Here is a 19,355-nt window from a genome sequence, read left to right on the forward strand (position 1 = left end):
AGTGTGTTCTGAAATTATTTTAGATTCCTAACATGGGTAGTTTTGTGGATTTTTTTTCCAATTGCTAATGTATTTACATTGAATATTGTTTGGAGTAATTTCTCTTTATGGAATCTGCATTGAGTGGTATTGCTGAAGAAATACTAGGTTTCTTGACCACAGGCCTCCATGTGCTGTGGTAACACTTGCCTGTAACCTAGGAATACAGCATAAGAACAATAAGGAGCGGGCCTGTCGACGAGAGCAACCAACTCAGAGCTGAGGAGAAAAGGGAATATTTCCTTGGCAGGAAGTCTGATCCACTGAAGGTGTTGAGGGAGCGATTCTGCTAAGAGTACTTCAGCAAGGAGTAATGTGTGATGTGATTCTGTTAACACAAGCACACCACTCCTTCCTTGCTCTCGGCATCTTTTCAGGACCTGTGCTATTTTACACATCCATACTGAGAGTCATAGGCATGGCACCAACTCATTCATGTGAAAAAGGTGAAAAGGTACCTGAAGCTTTAAATCCAGGTACCTGCCCAAATGTCCTTCCAACTTTGTAATTGTATTGCCTAGCCAACACTCCATGGCGGCTTACTCCATTTACCCACCAAAGAGAGAAAAAAAATGTTCCTCAGGTCTCACTTAAATCCTTCCCCACTTATATTAAACCTATGAGCTTTACTTTTGGACTTCCCTAACCAAGGAGAAAGACAGTGGCTTTCATGTTACCTATGCTCCTTTTTGTCTGACTTTATGAGTAGAAATTACACTGTAATTTATCAATGCCATGGGTAGAATAAACTGGTGAAGAGACAACGGTGCATCTTAAATCACTAGGTTTAGTGCAGAAGCAATTTTGTATTTTTAGAAAATCTGATCTGTCAAAACGCATATTCCAAAAAGACAAGTGCTACATAATCTGTGGCAATCTGCTTTCTTAGAGTCTCACCCAGTGAGAGCGGATGAAAATTTCATCTGGTATCTCTTTAAAATTGATCGTATATTGTTAGAATCACATCCCATCTTATCAATCACATTTCAAATATGGCTCAAGTCTGCTTGGTAGAGGATGATGTCCAGCACTTCCTTAATAATTTTATTAACTCAGACATGTTTAAACTCATGATAAGTAATCAGTTCACATAACTTACACTGATGCACACGACTGAAGCCATTACCAAAATTACATTGTAATTCAGATCTGACTGAAGCATCTATAAAAATAAGTAGCTGATAATATTGTGATTTTTTTAAACACATTTTGAATGGGGGGGGGGAAACCTGTCTGTGTGTTTGAAACTATGAGTGCTACTTTGAAGGGTAGGATCATGCACCCTTGCATCAGAAATTAAATTCATGATAAGGAAATTGATCATTTGTGTAACTGTGCATCATTAATTCCAAGGGAAAGAAGATTACAGTCTGTTGATTTCAAAAACCTATGCCAGAGTTCAGTGTTTGCTGAGGTAGTGTTACACATTGACAGAATTCCGGTGGGGCTATTCTCGAATTCCCACTGTGACTGCAGTAGAGTCTGCTGAAAACCAGCATTAGTGGCCCAATGCCACCTAATCAAATGCTCCTGCTGATTTCCTGCCAAAGTTATGGCTGGAGAATAAGAAATCTACTGTCAAAATCCCAGGACTACAACACCAGGCACTGGACAAAGAGTGCCTTGCTCACAATAAAGGAAAGAATTATTTACTCAAATAGAAAATTTCACCGCATGTGTAAAGCAGTGTTTTGCATGAGAGGTCACCAGAACCAAACCAAACTATTGTCGTGATCTTGCAATCTGTCAGCAAGACAGACTGACTACACTTACATAATGCTGAACACGAGTGCTGTTTCTTTAGGTTTCACATATTTTGATGGTCTCTGTATTCCTATCCAGTCCTATTCTTATTTCCCACAACATTTAAAGGAAACAAACATTGCCCTATTTGCCTTTAAAATGAATGTCCTTCCTTATCGGTTTCTCATTAAGCTCTGCCTTGACCAAACAGAAAATACATTTTAATCCCTGGCAGCGTTCACATTAAAACCCCCTTGGCCATTCACCTGCTTCCATCTCTCAACCCTGTGCAATGAACAGTTGAACATTTCTGAAAATCTGTTGTGTAGTCCCTTGCATAAGAGTTTGTTTAAAATAAATAGGCATTGATAATATTTACAGTGTTATCTAAAAGAAAAAAATATGCATCAGAAAGACATCTTAAATGTAGAGAATTATCCTGATCAGTGACATATTTAGTTGTTATTTGTTCCAGTTCACATCGCTATTTGAAGACAAATTACCTGCCTATTCCCTCCAGTACATTACTGACCTCCTATTCTGCTGAACTAATCAAAAGTTCAAATACTTATATGTAATTATATACAACACTGAGCTTTTGTTTTCTGGTGGATATTCACAGTAAATACAAAGAAACACTGCAGAATCAATGAAAGAGAGCGCACAGGATGGACAAACAACCAAAGTGCAAAAGACAAACGGAAGGAAAATATATAATAAATAAATAAATAAATAATCAATAAATATCGAAAACATGAGATGAGGAGTCCTTGAAAATGAGTCTATAGGTTGTGGGAACAGTTCAGTATCAGGGTAAGTGAAGTTATCCCCTCTGGTTCAAGAGCTGGATGGTTGAGACATTACATTTCAATATACTGTTATTTACGAGAGTAAATATATAAAGTTTTGAATTGTGCTTAGGAGGAATGATCAGACAGTCCAGTCAATTCAAATTTGAATCTTTCCCAAGTTTTCTACACTGATGCAATAGTCTAGACTTTCCATTTTTCTAAAGCCTGAAAAAGCCTTTTACTTAATCTTTTCCTGAAAGGACATAAGTTGCACACAAGTATGGTTGCTAAAAAAAATTGAAATAGTTAGTGCTCTAACCCACAAGTTGCTGGAGGACACATTAGAGTTCAGTATTATCATAATTATTCATAATATGGCTTTATTTTGTATTTTGAAACAACTACTAGGAAAATAAAGAAAAACCTGATCCTAAGGCCTTTCCAGTTTCTCAATCAAGATTCAAAAACTTTGTCATTCAGAATATCCAAATACTCCCCTATGATTCACCTTCTGTAAACACTTCTAGCATTGGTAAAAATTATGCAAAACTCAGTTTTATATATTCCACTTCCCTGGTCCCAGTGACATCCTGTCACTTCATTTATCTAGAATAAAACACAGAAGACTGTAAAAGAATTTTAATGTAGGGTCGATCCCAGTGAGGCAGCAAAGTCAATCCTTCAGAACTGCAGCTTTGGAATTTGAACTGCAAAATACAAGAAACAGAACTAGAACCAGAAGCAATGGTCAGTAACGTGAGGTGAAGGTGACTGATGATATTTGCTAAATTAAAGTACTTTGATCTAACATGGGTATTACAGTCACCTCGCGAAAAAATTGTTCTTAAAGAGCCATACTAGCTGGTTTTCCAGCAGTATCTAAGCAACAGTATTCTAGTACTAGATGTGAAGCATCAGGACTTTTACAATCTGTATTCATGCTACTGAAGCATTCTAGAAAGATTAAAACTCTTGATATGGGTTCTTCAAAGTTAGAGCCATTGCGATGTCAAAAAGAAAATACATCACTTTCTCCAGAAGGATTTATATGCAGTTAGCCAAAGCATTCTTTCGGATTTAATCATTTGACATGTGTTAGCGTTCTGTAGCTTCCTATTCTTAAACAGCAAAAAATTAACTTTGTTACAGGCTTCCCAAACTGAATATGCTAACTCCATGGTGGGTGTAGGAATTATAGTGTTTAGTGGTCAGCTCTGTACAGATTTTCCTCAGGGAATGTTCCTGTGAACATTCACATCTACAGGCTGGTGGGCATTTGTAACTTGGAAAATGCCTGTAAGGTTATACTGAAGGCTACAAATTTCCCTTCCTAATCATAGCTGCTGTATATTTAACTTGTCTGAAAAGCAAAAAAAAAACTGCAGATGGTGAAAATCTGAAAATAAATCATTGCCTTTTCAGGTGTATGGGTTTTAATGATAGCTGTTCTCTGCAAGGATTCTTGATGAGTCCACTGGATTGTAATAATTTATAAGCGTGCTGAGAAATCCTCCTGGTATTGTTGCCAATCATATCTATGCTGACGGCAACTCACTTCCCTCATTATTTACAACGTTTTAAGTTATGTATTTTATTTGCATTGGTATTTGAATCCTTACTGAACAATATGGCAGCAATTACCAACATGAAAAAAAAATGCATAAACTTTGTGGTTAACAGCACAAGACGGAGACCAGGTACTCTGTGACAACTAATTTAACACATAGTCTTCTCACTAAAGCACAACACAGGACCACAAAGGCATATTTTCCACTTGTCTTGAAACTAGGCTGTGCGACAGCACGAGTTGCAGGTATGCAGAGAGTCTTCAGGGGGCTATAGAGAGTTCAAATGAATGAGTGAGGGCATGGTAGATGGAACATAACTCATCCACAAAGGTAAGGAAAACAGGAACCCAGGGTATTTTTAAAATGATGCAAGATTGAACGTGTTGGTCTCCAGGGGGATCTGGATGCCCTTGTACACAAATCACCGAAAGCTATCTTGCAGAAGCAGCAGAGAGCCAGGAAACCAAATGGTATATGCTGGTTGGTGTTGAAAGAGTACTTGAGTAGAACAGTATTTTCCTGAAAATAAATAGAGCTTTGATGAGACCATAAAATGTTGAGGGAATGTATCTGGGCTTGTACTGGAGGAAGATGGATAGAGTTGGTGGGATGGGTCATTTTGAGCTGCAGCATAGTCCTTTAAGGAGAGATGAAGCAGACCTGTCCTATTTTCTCTAGAGTTTAGATGAAGAGGTGATCTCTACTGAACATAAAAATGCTACAAAGCTTGACAGGGTAGCTGCTGAACTGTTACCAGGGTGTATAGAATCATGCTCACCATCTCAAAATAAGGGATCAGCCATTCAGAAGAGAGATGAGATGAAACTGCTTTATCCAGAGGACAGCATATATTTGGAACTCCCTAGGCAAGTGGATTGGTCACTCAGTATATTCAGGACATTTATTGGCAATTGTTAAAAATTAATTTCTAGGATCTGGGCAGTAGTAACAAGGCCAACATTTTCTGCCCTAACTCTTACTACCCTTGAGAAGATGGTGTTGAGACACTTATTGAACTTAGTGAATTTAGTGAAGGTACTTCCACAGTAACATTCGAAAGGAAATTTCAGGATTTGGACTCAGCGGAGGTACAAGACCACTAATATATGCAAGCCAGTACTGTGTGAAGATTGAAGAGGAACCTGCTCCTCTCGTCCTTGTTGGAGATGGACGTTGCAGATCTGGTAAGTGCCAATGGAGTTACCCAAGTAGATGATACACACTGCAGTCACTACGTGCTGGAGATGAAGGAAATGAATACTGGGTGTGGGTGATGTGATGCCAATTGTAGGGAATTTTGTCCCGAGTGCTGTTGAGCTTTGTTGACACTGCAGCCATCTAAACAAGTGTTTTGTTATCCTTCAGCTTTGTGCCTTAAAGATGGAAGTACAGCCTGGGTGTGTATGGGAGTTGTCAGAAGTTGAACTACTCTCTGCAGCAAACCAGGTTTCTGACCTGGCTTTATGTGCCTGGTACAGCGGATCTTCTGACCAGAGGGGGAATTCCGTGATGGTGATGCCACTGATTATCAAGGAGAGGTGGTTTGATTCTCTCTTGTTGAAGATGATCACTGCCTGGCACTGATGTGGGATAAATGTTTTTTGTCCACATCAGTCTTCAGTATATTCAGGAAGGCAAGGAATGTGGGAGTTCATACAGAAAAATGGTGCCGAGGTAAAAGATACTGACAATAGACAGTAGGTGCAGGAGTGGGCCATTCAGCCAGCACCGCCATTCACTGTGATCATGGCTGATCATACACAATCAGTACCCCGTTCCTGCCCTCTCCCTATTTCCCTTGACCCCGCTATCTATAAGAGCTCTATCTAACTCTCTCTTGAATGCATCCAGGGACTTGGCCTCCACTGCCTTCTGAGGCAGAGCATTCCACATATCCACCACTCTCTGGGTGAAAAAGTTTTTCTGCATCTCTGTTCTAAATGGTCTACCCCTTATTCTTAAACTGTGGCCTCTAGTTCTGGACTCACCCATCAGCGGGAACATGCTTCCTGCCTCCAGCGTGTCCAATCCCTTAATAATCTTATATGTTTCAATCAGATCCCCTCTCATCCTTCTAAATTCCAGTGTATACAAGCCCAGTCGCTCCAATCTTTCAACATATGACAGTCCCGCCATTCCGGGAATTAACCTTGTGAACCTACGCTGCACTCCCTCAATAGCAAGAATGTCCTTCCTCAAATTTGGAGACCAAAACTGCACACAATACTCCAGGTGGGGTCTCACCAGGGCCCTGTACAGCTGCAGAAGGATCTCTTTACTCCTATACTCAATTCCTCTAGTTATAAAGGCCAGCTGCCAATAGCTTTCTTCACTGCCTACTGTACCTGCATGCTTGCTTTCATTGACTGATGTACAAGAACACCTAGATCTCATTGTACTTCCCCTTTTACTAACTTGACTCCATTTAGATAGTAACCTGCCTTCCTGTTCTTGCCAGCAAAGTGGATAACCTCACATTTATCCACATTAAACTGCATCTGCCATACATTTGCCCACTCATCCAGCCTGTCCAAGTCACCCTGCATTCTCATAGCATCCTCCTGACATTTCACACTGCCACCCAGCTTTGTGTCATTGGCAAATTTGCTAATGTTACTTTTAATCCCTTCATCTAAATCATTAATGTATATTGTAAACAGCTGTGGTCCCAGCACCGAACCTTGCGTTACCCCACTGCTCACAGCCTGCCATTCCAAAAGGGACCTGTTAATCACTACTCTTTGTTTCCTGTCAGCCAGCCAATTTTCAATCCATGTCAGTACTCTGCCCCCAATACCATGTGCCCTAATTTTGCCCACTAATCTCCTATGTGGGACTTTATCAAAAGCTTTCTGGAAGTCCAGGTACACTACATCCACTGGCTCTCCCTTGGCCATTTTCATAGTTACATCCTCAAAAAACTCCAGAAGATTAGTCAAGCATGACTTTCCCTTCATAAATCCATGCTGACTCGGACTGATCCTTCTACTGCTATCCAAATGTGTCATAATTTCCTCTTTTATAATTGACCCCAGCACCTTTCCCACCACTGACTTCAGGCTAACCGGTCTATAATAATCCTGTTTTCTGTCTCCCTCCTTTCTTGAAAAGTGGGACAATGGTTAGCCACCCTCCAATCAGCAGGAACTGTTCCTGAATCTATAGAACATTGGAAAATGATTACCAAATCGTCCACGATTTCTAGAGCCACCTCTTTAAGTACCCTAGGATGCAGACCATCAGGTCCCGGGGGTATAAAGGAGGATAGCAAAAGCTTTTTTAGGTATGTGAAGAGAAAGAAGATAGTTAAGAACAATGTTGGGCCCTTGAAGAATGAATTGGGTGTAATTGTTATGGGAAACAGAGAAATGGCAGAAGAATTTAATAAGTACTTTAGATCTGTCTTCACTAGGGAAGACACTAGCAATCTCCCAGATGTATGGATGGGCCAAGGACATAGGGTAACAGAGGAAATGAAACAGATTGACATTAGGAAGGAAACGGTGATGAGTAGGCTGATGGGACTGAAGTCTGACAAATCCACAGGTCCAGATGATCTGCATCCTAGGGTACTAAAGGAGGTGGCCCTGGAAATTGCGGATGCATTGGTAATCATTTTCCAATATTCCTTAGATTCAGGATCAGTTCCTGAGGATTGGAGAATGGCTAATGTTATCCCACTTTTTAAGAAAGGAGGGAGGGAGAAAACAGAGAACTATCGTCCTGTCAGCCTAACATCAGTAGTGGGGAAGATGCTAGAGTCCATTATTAAAGATTAAATAGTGGCATATCTAGATAGCAGAGATAGGATTGGGCTGAGCCAGCATGGATTTACCAAGGGCAAATCATGCTTGACTAATCTATTGGAGTTTCTCGAGGATGTAACCAGGAAGTCAGACAAGGGAGATCCAGCGGATGTAGTGTACCTCGACTTTCAGAAGGCATTTGACAAAGTCCCACATAGGAGATTGGTGGGTAAAATCAGAGCTCATGGCATTGGGGGGGGGGGGGGAAGATATTGATATGGATAGAAAACTGGTCGGCAGATAGAAAGCAAAGGGTAACAGTGATTGTGTGTTTCTCGTAATGTCAGGTGGTGACTAGTGGGGTGCCACAGGGCTCAGTATTGGGACCACAGCTGTTTACGATTTACATCAATGATTTAGATGAAGGCATTGAGAATAACATCAGCAAGCTTGCTGGTGATACTAAGCTGGGTGGCAGTGTGTCGTGATGAGGATGTTAGGAGAATTCAGGGTGACTTGGATAGGCTGAGTGAGTGGGCAGATACTTGGCAGATGACGTTTAATGTGAATAATTGTGAGGTTATCCACTTTGGGAGTAAGAACAGGAAGGCAGATTATTATCTGACCGGTGTAGAGTTAGGTAAGGGAGAAATACAAAGAGATCTAGGAGTCCTTGTTCATCAGTCACTGAAGGTGAATGAGCAAGTGCAGCAGGCAGTGAAGAAGGCTAATGGAATGTTGGCCTTTATTACAAAGGGAATTGAGTACAAGAGCAAGGAAATCCTTTTGCATTTGTACAGGGCCCTGGTGAGACCACACCTGGAGTATTGTGTACAGTTTTGGTCTCCAGGGTTAAGGAAGGACATCCTGGCTGTAGAGGAAGTGCAGCGTAGATTCACGAGGTTAATTCCTGGGATGTCCGGATTGTCTTATGCAGCGAAGGTAGAGAGACTGGGCTTGTACACGCTGGAATTAAGGAGATTGAGAGGGGATCTGATTGCAACATATAAGATTATTAAGGGATTGGACAAGATAGAGGCAGGAAATATGTTCCAGATGCTGGGAGAGTCCAGTACCAGAGGGCATGGTTTGAGAATAAGGGGTAGGTCATTTAGGACAGAGTTAAGGAGAAATTTCTTCTCCCAGAGAGTTGTGGGGGTCTGGAATGCACTGCCTTGGAAGGCAGTGGAGGCCAATTCTCTGGATACTTTCAAGAAGGAGCTAGATAGGTATCTTATGGATAGGGGAATCAAGGGATATGGGGACAAAGCAGGAACCGGGTATTGATAGCAGATGATCAGCCATGATCTCAGAATGGCGGTGCAGGCTCGAAGGGCCGAATGGTCTACTTCTGCACCTATTGTCTATTGACTTATCAGCCTTCAGACTCAACAATCTATCCAACACTGTTTCTTGCCTAATATAAATTTCCTTCAGTTCATCCTTTACCCTAGTTCCTTTGGCCACTATTACATCTGGGAGATTGTTTGTGTCTTCCCTAGTGAAGACAGATCCAAAGTACCTGTTCAACTCGTCTGCCATTTCCTTGTTCCCCATAATAAATTCACCCGTTTCTGTCTTCAATGGCCCAATTTTGGTCTTAACTATTTTTTTGCTATTCACATACCTAAAGAAGCTTTTACTATCCTCCTTTATATTCTTGGCTAGTTTACCTTCGTCCCTCATTTTTCTTGGCGTATTGCCTTTTTTGTTATCTTCTGTTGCTCTTTAAAAGCTTCCCAGTCCTCCGGTTTCCCACTCATCTTTGCTATGTTATACTTCTTCTCTTTTATTTTTATACTGCCCTTTACTTCCCTTGTCAGCCACGGCCACCCCTTACTCCCCTTAGGTTCTTTCTTCCTCTTTGGAATGAACTGATCCTGCACCTTCTGCGTTATTCCCAGAAATACCTGCCATTTTTGTTCCACTGTCTTCCCTGCTAGGAACTTTGGCCAGCTCCTCCCTCATTGCTCCATAGTTCTCTTTGTTCAACTGTAATACTGACACATCTGATTTTCCCTTCTCCTTCTCAAATTGTAGGTTAAAACATATCATATTATGGTCACTATCTCCTAATGGTTCCTTTACCTCGAGGTCCCTGATCAAATCCGGTTCATTGCACAACACTAAATCTAGAATTGCCTTCTCCCTGGTAGGCTCCAGTACAAGCTGTTCTAAGAATCCATCTCGGAGGCACTCCACAAACTCCCTTTCTTGGGGTCCAGTACCATTCTGATTCTCCCAGTCTACCTGCATGTTGAAATCCCCCATGATAACTGTATCATTACCTTTGCAACATGTCAATTTTAACTCTTCATTCAATTTACACCCTACATCCAGACTGCTGTTTTGGGGCCTGTAGATAACTCCCATTAGGATCTTTCTACCCTTAGAATTTCTCAGTTCTATCCATACTGACTCTACATCCCCAGGTTCTATGTCCCCCCTCGCAAGGGACTGAATATCATTCTTCACCAATGGAGCCCCTCTGCCAGTCAGTCTGTCCTTTCGATAAGATGTATAACCTTGAATATTCATCTCCCAGGCCCTGTCCGCTTGAAGCCACGTTTCAGTTATTCCCACAACATCGTACTTGCCAATTTCCAACTGAGCCTCAAGCTCATCGACTTTATTCCTTATACTTCGTGCATTCATATATAATACTTTTAATTTGTTACTCCCCTCTCCTTTCATATCAATTCCTATTTCACTTGGCCATATAGTATGATCTCTTCTTGAGCTTTCTACTCCATTGATTCTGTTGTCCTTTTTAACTTTTCTTATTTTCACTTTCCCTTTAACTCCATCCTTATATTTCCAGTTCATCCCTTCCGCCCCACTACTTAGTTTAAACACATCTGTGTTGCAGTGGCAAACCTGTCTGCCAGAATGTTGGTCCTCGCCTATTAAGGTGCAACCAGTCCCTTTTGTACAATTCATCCCTACCCCAAAATAGATCCCAGTGGTCCAAGAATGTAAATCCTTGCTTCCTGCACCAGTTCCTCAGCCACACATTCTGATCCATTATCTCCCTGTTCCTGCCCTCTCCAGCACGAGGAACTGGAAGCAAACCAGAGATATCACCCTGGAAGTCCTGCTTTTCAGCCTTCTTCCGAGTTCTCTGAAGTCCTGCTGCAGAATGTCCTTCCTCTTCTTCCAGATGTCATTTGTGCCAACATGCACTACCACTTCCGGCTGTTCACCTTCACCCTTGAGGATTCCCTGCAATCGGTCCGTGATGTCCTGGATCCTAGCACCAGGGAGGCAACACACCATCCTTAAATCTCACATGTTGCCGCAGAAACCCCTTTCTGTACCTCTTACTATGGAGTCACCTACTACCACGGCTCTTCCTGATGTCTGACTCCTCGGCTCTGCTTCTGCACCAATTTTCGGCTCGCAGACTTGTTCGCCTCTCAGCCTGGCAGTGTCTTCTGTCCCGACAGCTTCCAAGAGGGTGAACCTGTTTATGAGAGGTACATCCCCTGGGGTCTCCTGTACTTCAAGCATCCTTTCCTTCCTCATCGTTGCCTCCTTTCTCTCTTCCGGTATCCTCGGTGTAATGACCTCACTGTAGGTCCTGTCCAGAAAACTCTTGTCTTCGCGGATAAACCTGAGGTCATCCAGTTCTTTCTTCAGTGCTGCAACATGCTCCTTCAGAAGCTGAATCTGGACACACATTCCACAGCTGTAACAGCCGGGGGCACCATCAGTGTCCCTGACCTCCCACGTCATGCATGTAGCACACTGAATCAGCTTAGTGGTCATGTCTTCACCCTCTCCAATTGTGCCTGGCGTAGTTCTCTCGCCGAAGACTCTTGAGCCAAAGACTGGCACTTTTCACACCAGGCACTTCCCTCGACCAGGCCGCTTCCTAACAGGCCTGTTGACATTATTGAATGGAAAAGCTGATGTGAGGGACCATCCTGCTTCCATCACTCATGTTATTTAAGAAATAAAATAAATTTAAACTTTAAGAACATTTCCTAGTAAGTTCATAGCTACTAGACAGTTGTCAAAACCATCATGCTGAATCACAGCCTTTAAGGCAAGTAATCTATCATTTTTTGCCATGTTCAGCTCATGCAGACTCTGAACCCACCGATGAAGTTAAATTGCAACTCTCTCTTTCACACTGGAATAAATAAATATTGACAACAAATGCTGGCACTACCAGTAATGTCTCTATCCTATGAATGAATAAATAAAGAGCATTAGCAGTCTCCAGAGCAGATCACGGAAGTGTCAAGTGTATGATTGGCCGTTTAAATTGGTCAGCTCAGAAAATGGAGCACTGAGGATACTTGACTCCCGATCAGTGGCTGACAATTTGCCTCAAGCAGAAAAATGTGATATTGTTTCACCCAGCTCTATACGACTTCTGCATGATGGCTGATAAGATTCTGTGTTTGCCCCAGGCATCAAACATCTCAGATGCACTAGCAGGAACCACAAACTGAAGTGCTAGATCAAAGCCTGATGATTGTTGTGCATCTGCAGAATTAACTAAACTTCACAATTTACTCTAAAAAAACCACATTTATTCTCAATTGCATAATGCTTATAAAAGACCAATGTATTTAATTCACCGTTATTTGCCTCATTTCTTTCTTTAAGTAAGCGATCCAACACTTCGCAATTCAGTTACAATGCACAACATTAATAATGAATTTGAAGAGATTGTGGGCAACATTAGTAATCAGTAGAATGCAGTTAACCAAAATTAATACTAATAGAATATATTGAAAATCTGAGCTTAATTTTCTGCCAGGGTTCATTTTATCCCTTGCATAAGCAGCTTTGGAATTTGTCCCAAGTTAGAATACTGACATCCTTCAAGCCCTTTCAATATGGGAGCTGGTATCATTAATAGTGTATGAATATAGCATGCATCTTAGTAATAACTGCTGTGAGGGCTCCTGTTGTCACTGTTCATCACTAAGTTTCAAGATCACAGTAGTATCAGAGTTAGCATGAAGCTCAGATTGTCGGGGTTTGGAATTCAACTCCGGTGCCCTCTGTAAGAGTCTGTATGTTCTTCTTGTTTGCACGTGGGTTTTCTGTGGGCACTCCAGTTCCTTCCCAGAGTTCAGAGATATCGGTTAGTAGATTAATTGCTCATTGTAAATTGTCCTGTGATTAGGCCAAGGTTAAATTTGTGGGTTGCTGCACAGCACAGCTTGCTAGGCCAGAAGGGCCTGTTCCACACTGTATCTCCAAATAAAATAGCATTAAAAATAAATATACGTTGTATACAGTCTCTCCCATTCATTGTGCCTCAAAGCATGCACCTTGGCCATCTGACATTCCGATGGAGTGAAGATGTGACCAAAGTCATTCTGAATTATGGATGACAGCTTGTCTCGTACTCCTCAGATGCAGGATTGCTTATCTTCAAGCTTCTTGCTTAAGGCATCCTTTTCTCTGTATTCAAAATATTGGTCAGAATTCTAGATTCTCCTGTCTAAATGATAACTAGATTCTCCTTTCACTTTCCCCGCACAGGCTTTATTGCCACTCAATAGTTAATCTATAAAAAGAATTTAAAATGAGCATCATTTGGATTTCCCTGCCCAACTTGGCTACACAGAAATAATTTTGCCTTGTAGCTCACCAGGGTAGATCTCACAGTTTGTGGCCTTTACAGTAATCTAGCTGAAAAGCATCAAGTTTGAAAAGAAAAGTAGAAAGGAGAAATAAACCACAGAATTCTGGTTAAGTGCCAAGTTGCAAGGATTATGTTTGAAATCTTCTGGCTGCTGTAGTTCCAGTTAGAAGTGTTGAGATAAAGGGATGAGAAAGAAAGCAAAAGAGAACAGGAACTTCTTGCGTCAATTGGCAGTTTTGACTGCATGGGGGAAAAAGTCTTACCTCATAAATCCCACCAAAGAGTGACATGAATTTACTCAGCAATGCAGCACACATGCTTGCAATGTGAACAAACGGTCCCTGTGGATCAGACGAGAAAAAACAAAAAGTGAGATATAAATATGACCAACAATATATCTGATCTATAAAGGTCAACCAAGGAGGGAGCTGTTTTTGGTACCAAAAGCAAATTGCCGATGTAATAATATAATTAGTGAACAGGAAAAAAGATTATACTGCAATCTGAGTATTTTAAAAAACATATTCTCTGGTCTATGCATTTAAAATCAACATTTATTGGAAATGGTATTAGAGTTACCGAAAGAATTTTAAATGTATACAAGTTGAATGGAGCCTAGCAACACCACACCACTGATATTTTAAATCAGGGTTATATATTGAAAACTGTTTCACCAGAATTTCTTGAATGTAGAGTTTCCAAGTTGTATGTATGCACCTCACTTGAATAATTTACTATTTCATAAACATTCATAAGTGATTTATCACTCCAGACCCTTTCAGTTTAAATGAAAATTTAAGAACACCAAAGATGCTGAAAATCTGAAATAAAATAAACAGAATATGCAATAAACACTCAGTAAATTAGGCAGCAAAATGTTTTTTGTAAGAACAAAGAACAAAAGAAAATAAGTTTGTTTGCAGTTGCAGACAGTAGGTGATTGGATTAAGTGGGGGGGGGGGGCAAGAGAGAGGAACAGTGAAAACAAATAATGGAACTTACCGTGCGTGAAATGCACATTTAGAGCTGTAGAAAAAGCCCACTGGACAGAGAAATAGCGTGTAGATATTATAGATGGATAACCTACGGCAGAAACTTTTAGTTGCCCATTCTGCAGGTTTAGTGCATAGATTACTACCATTTCCTTCAGTATCACCTCTCCACACACCAACAACCCATTTTAGTATCTTCTACAAATTCACATCCCAAGGTCTAAACTATTTTTGAAAATTGTGATTAGCACTGTTCCTGGCAACAATTCTTGTAGAGAACCATGACATAGCTTCTTCATCTTCTTCCATTGTGAATAGCCCATTGTGAATAGCTATCCCTTACTCCCCCTTTTACTCCTACTTTCTGCTTTCATTCTTAAAGCCACTGTGACAGTAGTACATCTGTCTTCTTTGTCACTGATAGATTACACCAGCCCCCTCAACAACCTCTCCACCACCACCTAGTCCCTGCAGATCTAGTCCTTCAGGCTATCCAATCACGGGCATAGAGTCCTCTCTTCTGTGCCGTAAAAACCGCAGCCTCCATGGGATTCATTATAAGCGCATCTCACTCTCGTACGAGTTTATTATCCTTCGAGAAATAGTCCAAGGACAAGAGACTGAATCTTCACTGTGAGAGTTCGGAACTCATTTACACTGAACAGAGTAGGACAGTGCAGGAACAGGCATCTTGAGCCACTGTGTCTGTGCTGACCACAATCCCAATCTAACTAATCCCATCTACTGCACACAATTCCTCTCCTTCTGTTCCCTGCTCAAATTGTTATACATTGTTATTGTAGCTGCTTCCACCACTTTCCCTGGCAGCACATTTCAGGCAAGTAGATTAACCTGTGTTATACATCTCCACCTTTCACCCACGTCCTGTAGCATATGACGTTTCTACCCTGGAAAAAAGACAGACTAGCTATTCAATCTACATCTCTCCAAATTTTATTCAATTCTATCAGGTCACCCCTCTGCCTCAAACACTGCAGAGGAAACAATCCAAGTTTATCCACCTCCGTCTTATGGCTAACACATGCCAATCTGGCAAAGCTCCAGTGAACCTTTCCTGCACCGTCTCCAAAGCCTCCATACACTGTCTGGTGACCAGGGTGGCACATCTCCATATGTGGCCTAATCAGGGTTTTATACAGCTGCAACATGATTTCCCAGTTTTACACTTAATGCCTCCACTGAGAAAGCCAAACATGCCACTCAGCTTCTTGACAACTCTATTCACTTGTGTTGCCATTCAGGGAGTTAGAGAATTTAGATCCCCTAGTACATTAACGCTCCAAAGTGCCCTACAATTTACTGCATACTCTTCTCTTGCATTGGACTTTTCAAAATGCATTGCCTCACTCTTGCCCAGATTAGACTTCAACTACCACTTACTTGCAACACTGAACAGGCCCTCGCCTCACTCACTGAGCCTCACCGCCCAGCCATTCACTTATTTAATAGCAGCTTAATCACCGGACAATTTACTATGACCAATTAGCCTACTAACCAGTAGGTCCTTGAACTGTGGGAAGAAACCAACATGGTTCACGTAGAAACTTCTCACAGACGGTGCAGGACTGAACTCTGAATTCTGGAATGCCCAAGCTGTACTAGAGTAGCGCAAACCCAAATGTCTAATTAATCTATTTCTCTATTCTCTACCCGAATGTCCAATTAAACTATATTGGGGTTCAAAATGAAATTAAAGATCTGGAAGAACAGAGCTGGGTTCACATCCCTTTACTTCAGTAGTGGTCAGGGAACTGGCCAAACTACTCACAGAAAGCAGTTGCTCATTTAAATTCAAGGCTGTCAGCCTTCACTTTAATAGTCATTCTATATTTAACCAGAGATGGCAGAGTGCCCTGGCCTTGGGAAACTCAGCAAATGATTGTATTCAACAACGGCTGAATCCCCTTAGTATTTAACCTTATAGTACTACTTGTACAGCACTGGCAGCCAGCTTCCTTCAAGAACAATCTACCAGGAACTGTCCCTCTATCACAACCACTACCAGAGGTCACTTCCCTCAAAAAAGAACTCTGCTCTCCCACCACCCACATTAACTTAATTCTCCACTCCTCTCACACTCTGACCTCTTTCTTTAGCCTCCTGCAGTGCTCGGATAAAGCCCAGGAAACATCATTACATTTTTCAGCTATGTAAGCAAATGCCCTCAGGATACTATGCTGAATTCAACAATAAAAAATAACAAGTCTTTGCAGTTTGTACCAAAGCTCGCCAACTCTGATGAAGAATCTTCTGTCTAAAATATTAAATAAAATCAAAGCACTATTAATACTATAAAAGGGAACCAAAAAAACAGAAGATGTCAAAAACACTCAGCCACTTAGACAGCATCTGTGGGAAATCCTAATGAAGAGTTTTGACCTGAAATGTTGACTTTTACTTATTCCACAGATTTTGAGCTACAGGGGGGTCTATAATCTATAATATTAACTTGTTTTATTTCTGATGAATTTAGCAACTGGATATGAATATAGGAGGTACGAATAGTAAATTGATGGTGTTGCGAATATCGGGGGAGATTGTCCAAGGGTACAGCAAGATTTGGATCAGATGGGGAACTGGGCAGAGCATTGGCAGATAGAATTTAATCCTGACAAATATATATTATGGGGAGTCAAACAGCAGCAGGATATATACAATAAATGGTTGATGAACCCTGAGACCTCTGTATTCAAGTCAAGGTTCCCTGAAAGTGGCTGCACAGCTGGAGAGGATGGTGAAGAAGCCATACAAAATGTAAAAATGGACAGTTATGTTGTAATGTTACAAAACACTGGTTAGATCACATTTGGATTACTCTATGCTATAGAAAGATCATGGTTACAACGGAGAGTGCAGAGGAGATTCACCAAGATGTTGCCTGGTTGGAGGATACTGGTAAGGAGAGGGGTTAGACTGGTTGCATTTATTTTCCTGCAGCAAAGGAGACAGACGGATGACTTGACGTTGGTAAATACAATTAAAAAAAGGCATGGATAGGGTAGTAAATCACAAAGACAAGAGATTCTGCAGATACTGAAAACCCAGAACAACAAGAAAGAGTAGGATGGATAGTTAGCAAATTTTCACCATGCTCAGAATGTCAAAAACAAGAGAGCACAGATCCACGGTGAGTGAAAGGACAGAGTTTAAAAGAGGATTTGATGGGAATGTATTTTGTTAAATCATAAAACGTGGCTGGTTGTATGTGTTACTCGGGAGAGAGGATCATCCCCAGCTGCACCATACAGCCTTTCTTGTTCTTCTCATCCCTTTAATGGAACTTAAACAATCTCGTTTTCTAACATTTTCAGGTTCAGATGGAGGGTCATTGACTAGTAACTGTTCTCCCTCTTTACAAATACTGGATGTCTTGGTTATTTCCGACAGTTTCTGCTTTTATTTCCCACACTGTTAACTACTCTTACCCTAAGCCATCTCTACCTCATTAGTGCACTCCATTCACTGCCCTGCCCCAACAAGGATCCAGCACCTTCCTGTACGTCAAGACATCTCATAGACTGTCAACCCCTTCTTGTTACTTCCTTACTCAATGTATTGGATTTGTGACACTGGGGCTGAGGTTTCCATAAATGAGCATTATAGGGCACAAATACCACACTGTATGGCCCATCCCTCATGATCCCACATTGCCAACACATCTGACTGAAGAATCCTGGCATCACGAAGAAGCTATCCCATTGCCCAAGGTCTCCATCACAACAAGCATTGTTCCATTCTGCAGATTCCCTAGCTTTTAACAGTACGCCCCTGCCCAGGAATCCGTCAAGACTAAAAATCGTCATTCCTTTGCTTTCTCAATACTACAATTAATTGCGGTACTGTCTATGTTTTGTACACATAACCAGAGACTGTTGAATGCAGTAATACAATCATTCAAGTTGAGAATTACATTCTCCTAAAGGGAAACCATGAGACTATAAGATATAGAAGCAGAATTAGGACATCTGGTCCATCGAGTCTGCTCCGTCATTCCATCATGGATGATTTATTATCCCTCTCAACCCTATTCTCATGCATTCTCTCCGTAACCTTTGACACCACAACTAATCCAGAGCTTATCAACTTCAGCTGTAAATATACTTAATAATGTGGCTTCCATGGCCATCTGTGCCAATGAATTGCACAGATTCTCTGCCCTCTGGCTGAAGAAATCACTCATCTCTGTTTTAAATCAACATCTCTCTCTATTCTGAGGCTGTGCCCTCTGGTCTTAGACTCACCCAGTATAAGAAAACATTTTCTCCATATCTTCTCTATCTAGGCCTTTCAATATTCAATAGATTTGAATGAGATCCACCCCACCCCCAACAAGCCCAGAGCCATCAAATGCTCCTCATACATTAACCCTTTCATTCCTGGAATTGTTGTCATGAACCTCCTCTGGACCTTCTCCAACATCAGCACATCTTTTCTTAGATAACTGCTCACAATACACAAAGGGTGGTCTGACCAATGCCTTATAAAGCAGTACTATAACCTTGCTCTTATACTCTAGTTCTCTTGCTAACATTGCATTTGCCTTCCTTACTACCTGCAAGTTAAAATTTAGTGAATCACGAACAAGGCCCCCCCAAGTTGCTTTACACCATTGATTTTTGAACTTTCTCCCCATCTAGAAAATAGTCTAAGCCTTTATTCTTACTACCAAAGTACATGACTGTACATTTCCGTACACTATATTCTACCTGCCACTTCTTTCCCCGTTCTCCCAATCAGACAAAGTTAAGTCCTTCTGCAGACTCTCTGCTTCCTCAGCACAATGTACCCCTCCATCTATCTTCATAACATCTGCAAACCTGGTCACAAAACTATCAAATCCAATATAG

General features: G+C 41.3%; 1 protein-coding gene across 2 annotated transcripts in view; it reads right to left on the minus strand.

Moving 5' to 3' along the window:
* The window catches only part of LOC132378331 (chloride channel protein 2-like), a 506,358-nt gene that overhangs the window by 227,329 nt on the left and 259,674 nt on the right, over window positions 1-19,355 (minus strand). For both annotated transcript variants that reach the window (XM_059945154.1, XM_059945148.1), the window contains exon 6: window positions 13,759-13,836. In XM_059945154.1, the coding sequence (XP_059801137.1) occupies window positions 13,759-13,836 (78 nt within the window). The remainder of the gene's footprint in view (window positions 1-13,758; window positions 13,837-19,355) is intronic.

The sequence above is a fragment of the Hypanus sabinus genome, chromosome 2 (genome assembly GCF_030144855.1).
Source record: "Hypanus sabinus isolate sHypSab1 chromosome 2, sHypSab1.hap1, whole genome shotgun sequence".
In the NCBI taxonomy this organism is placed as follows: domain Eukaryota; kingdom Metazoa; phylum Chordata; class Chondrichthyes; order Myliobatiformes; family Dasyatidae; genus Hypanus; species Hypanus sabinus.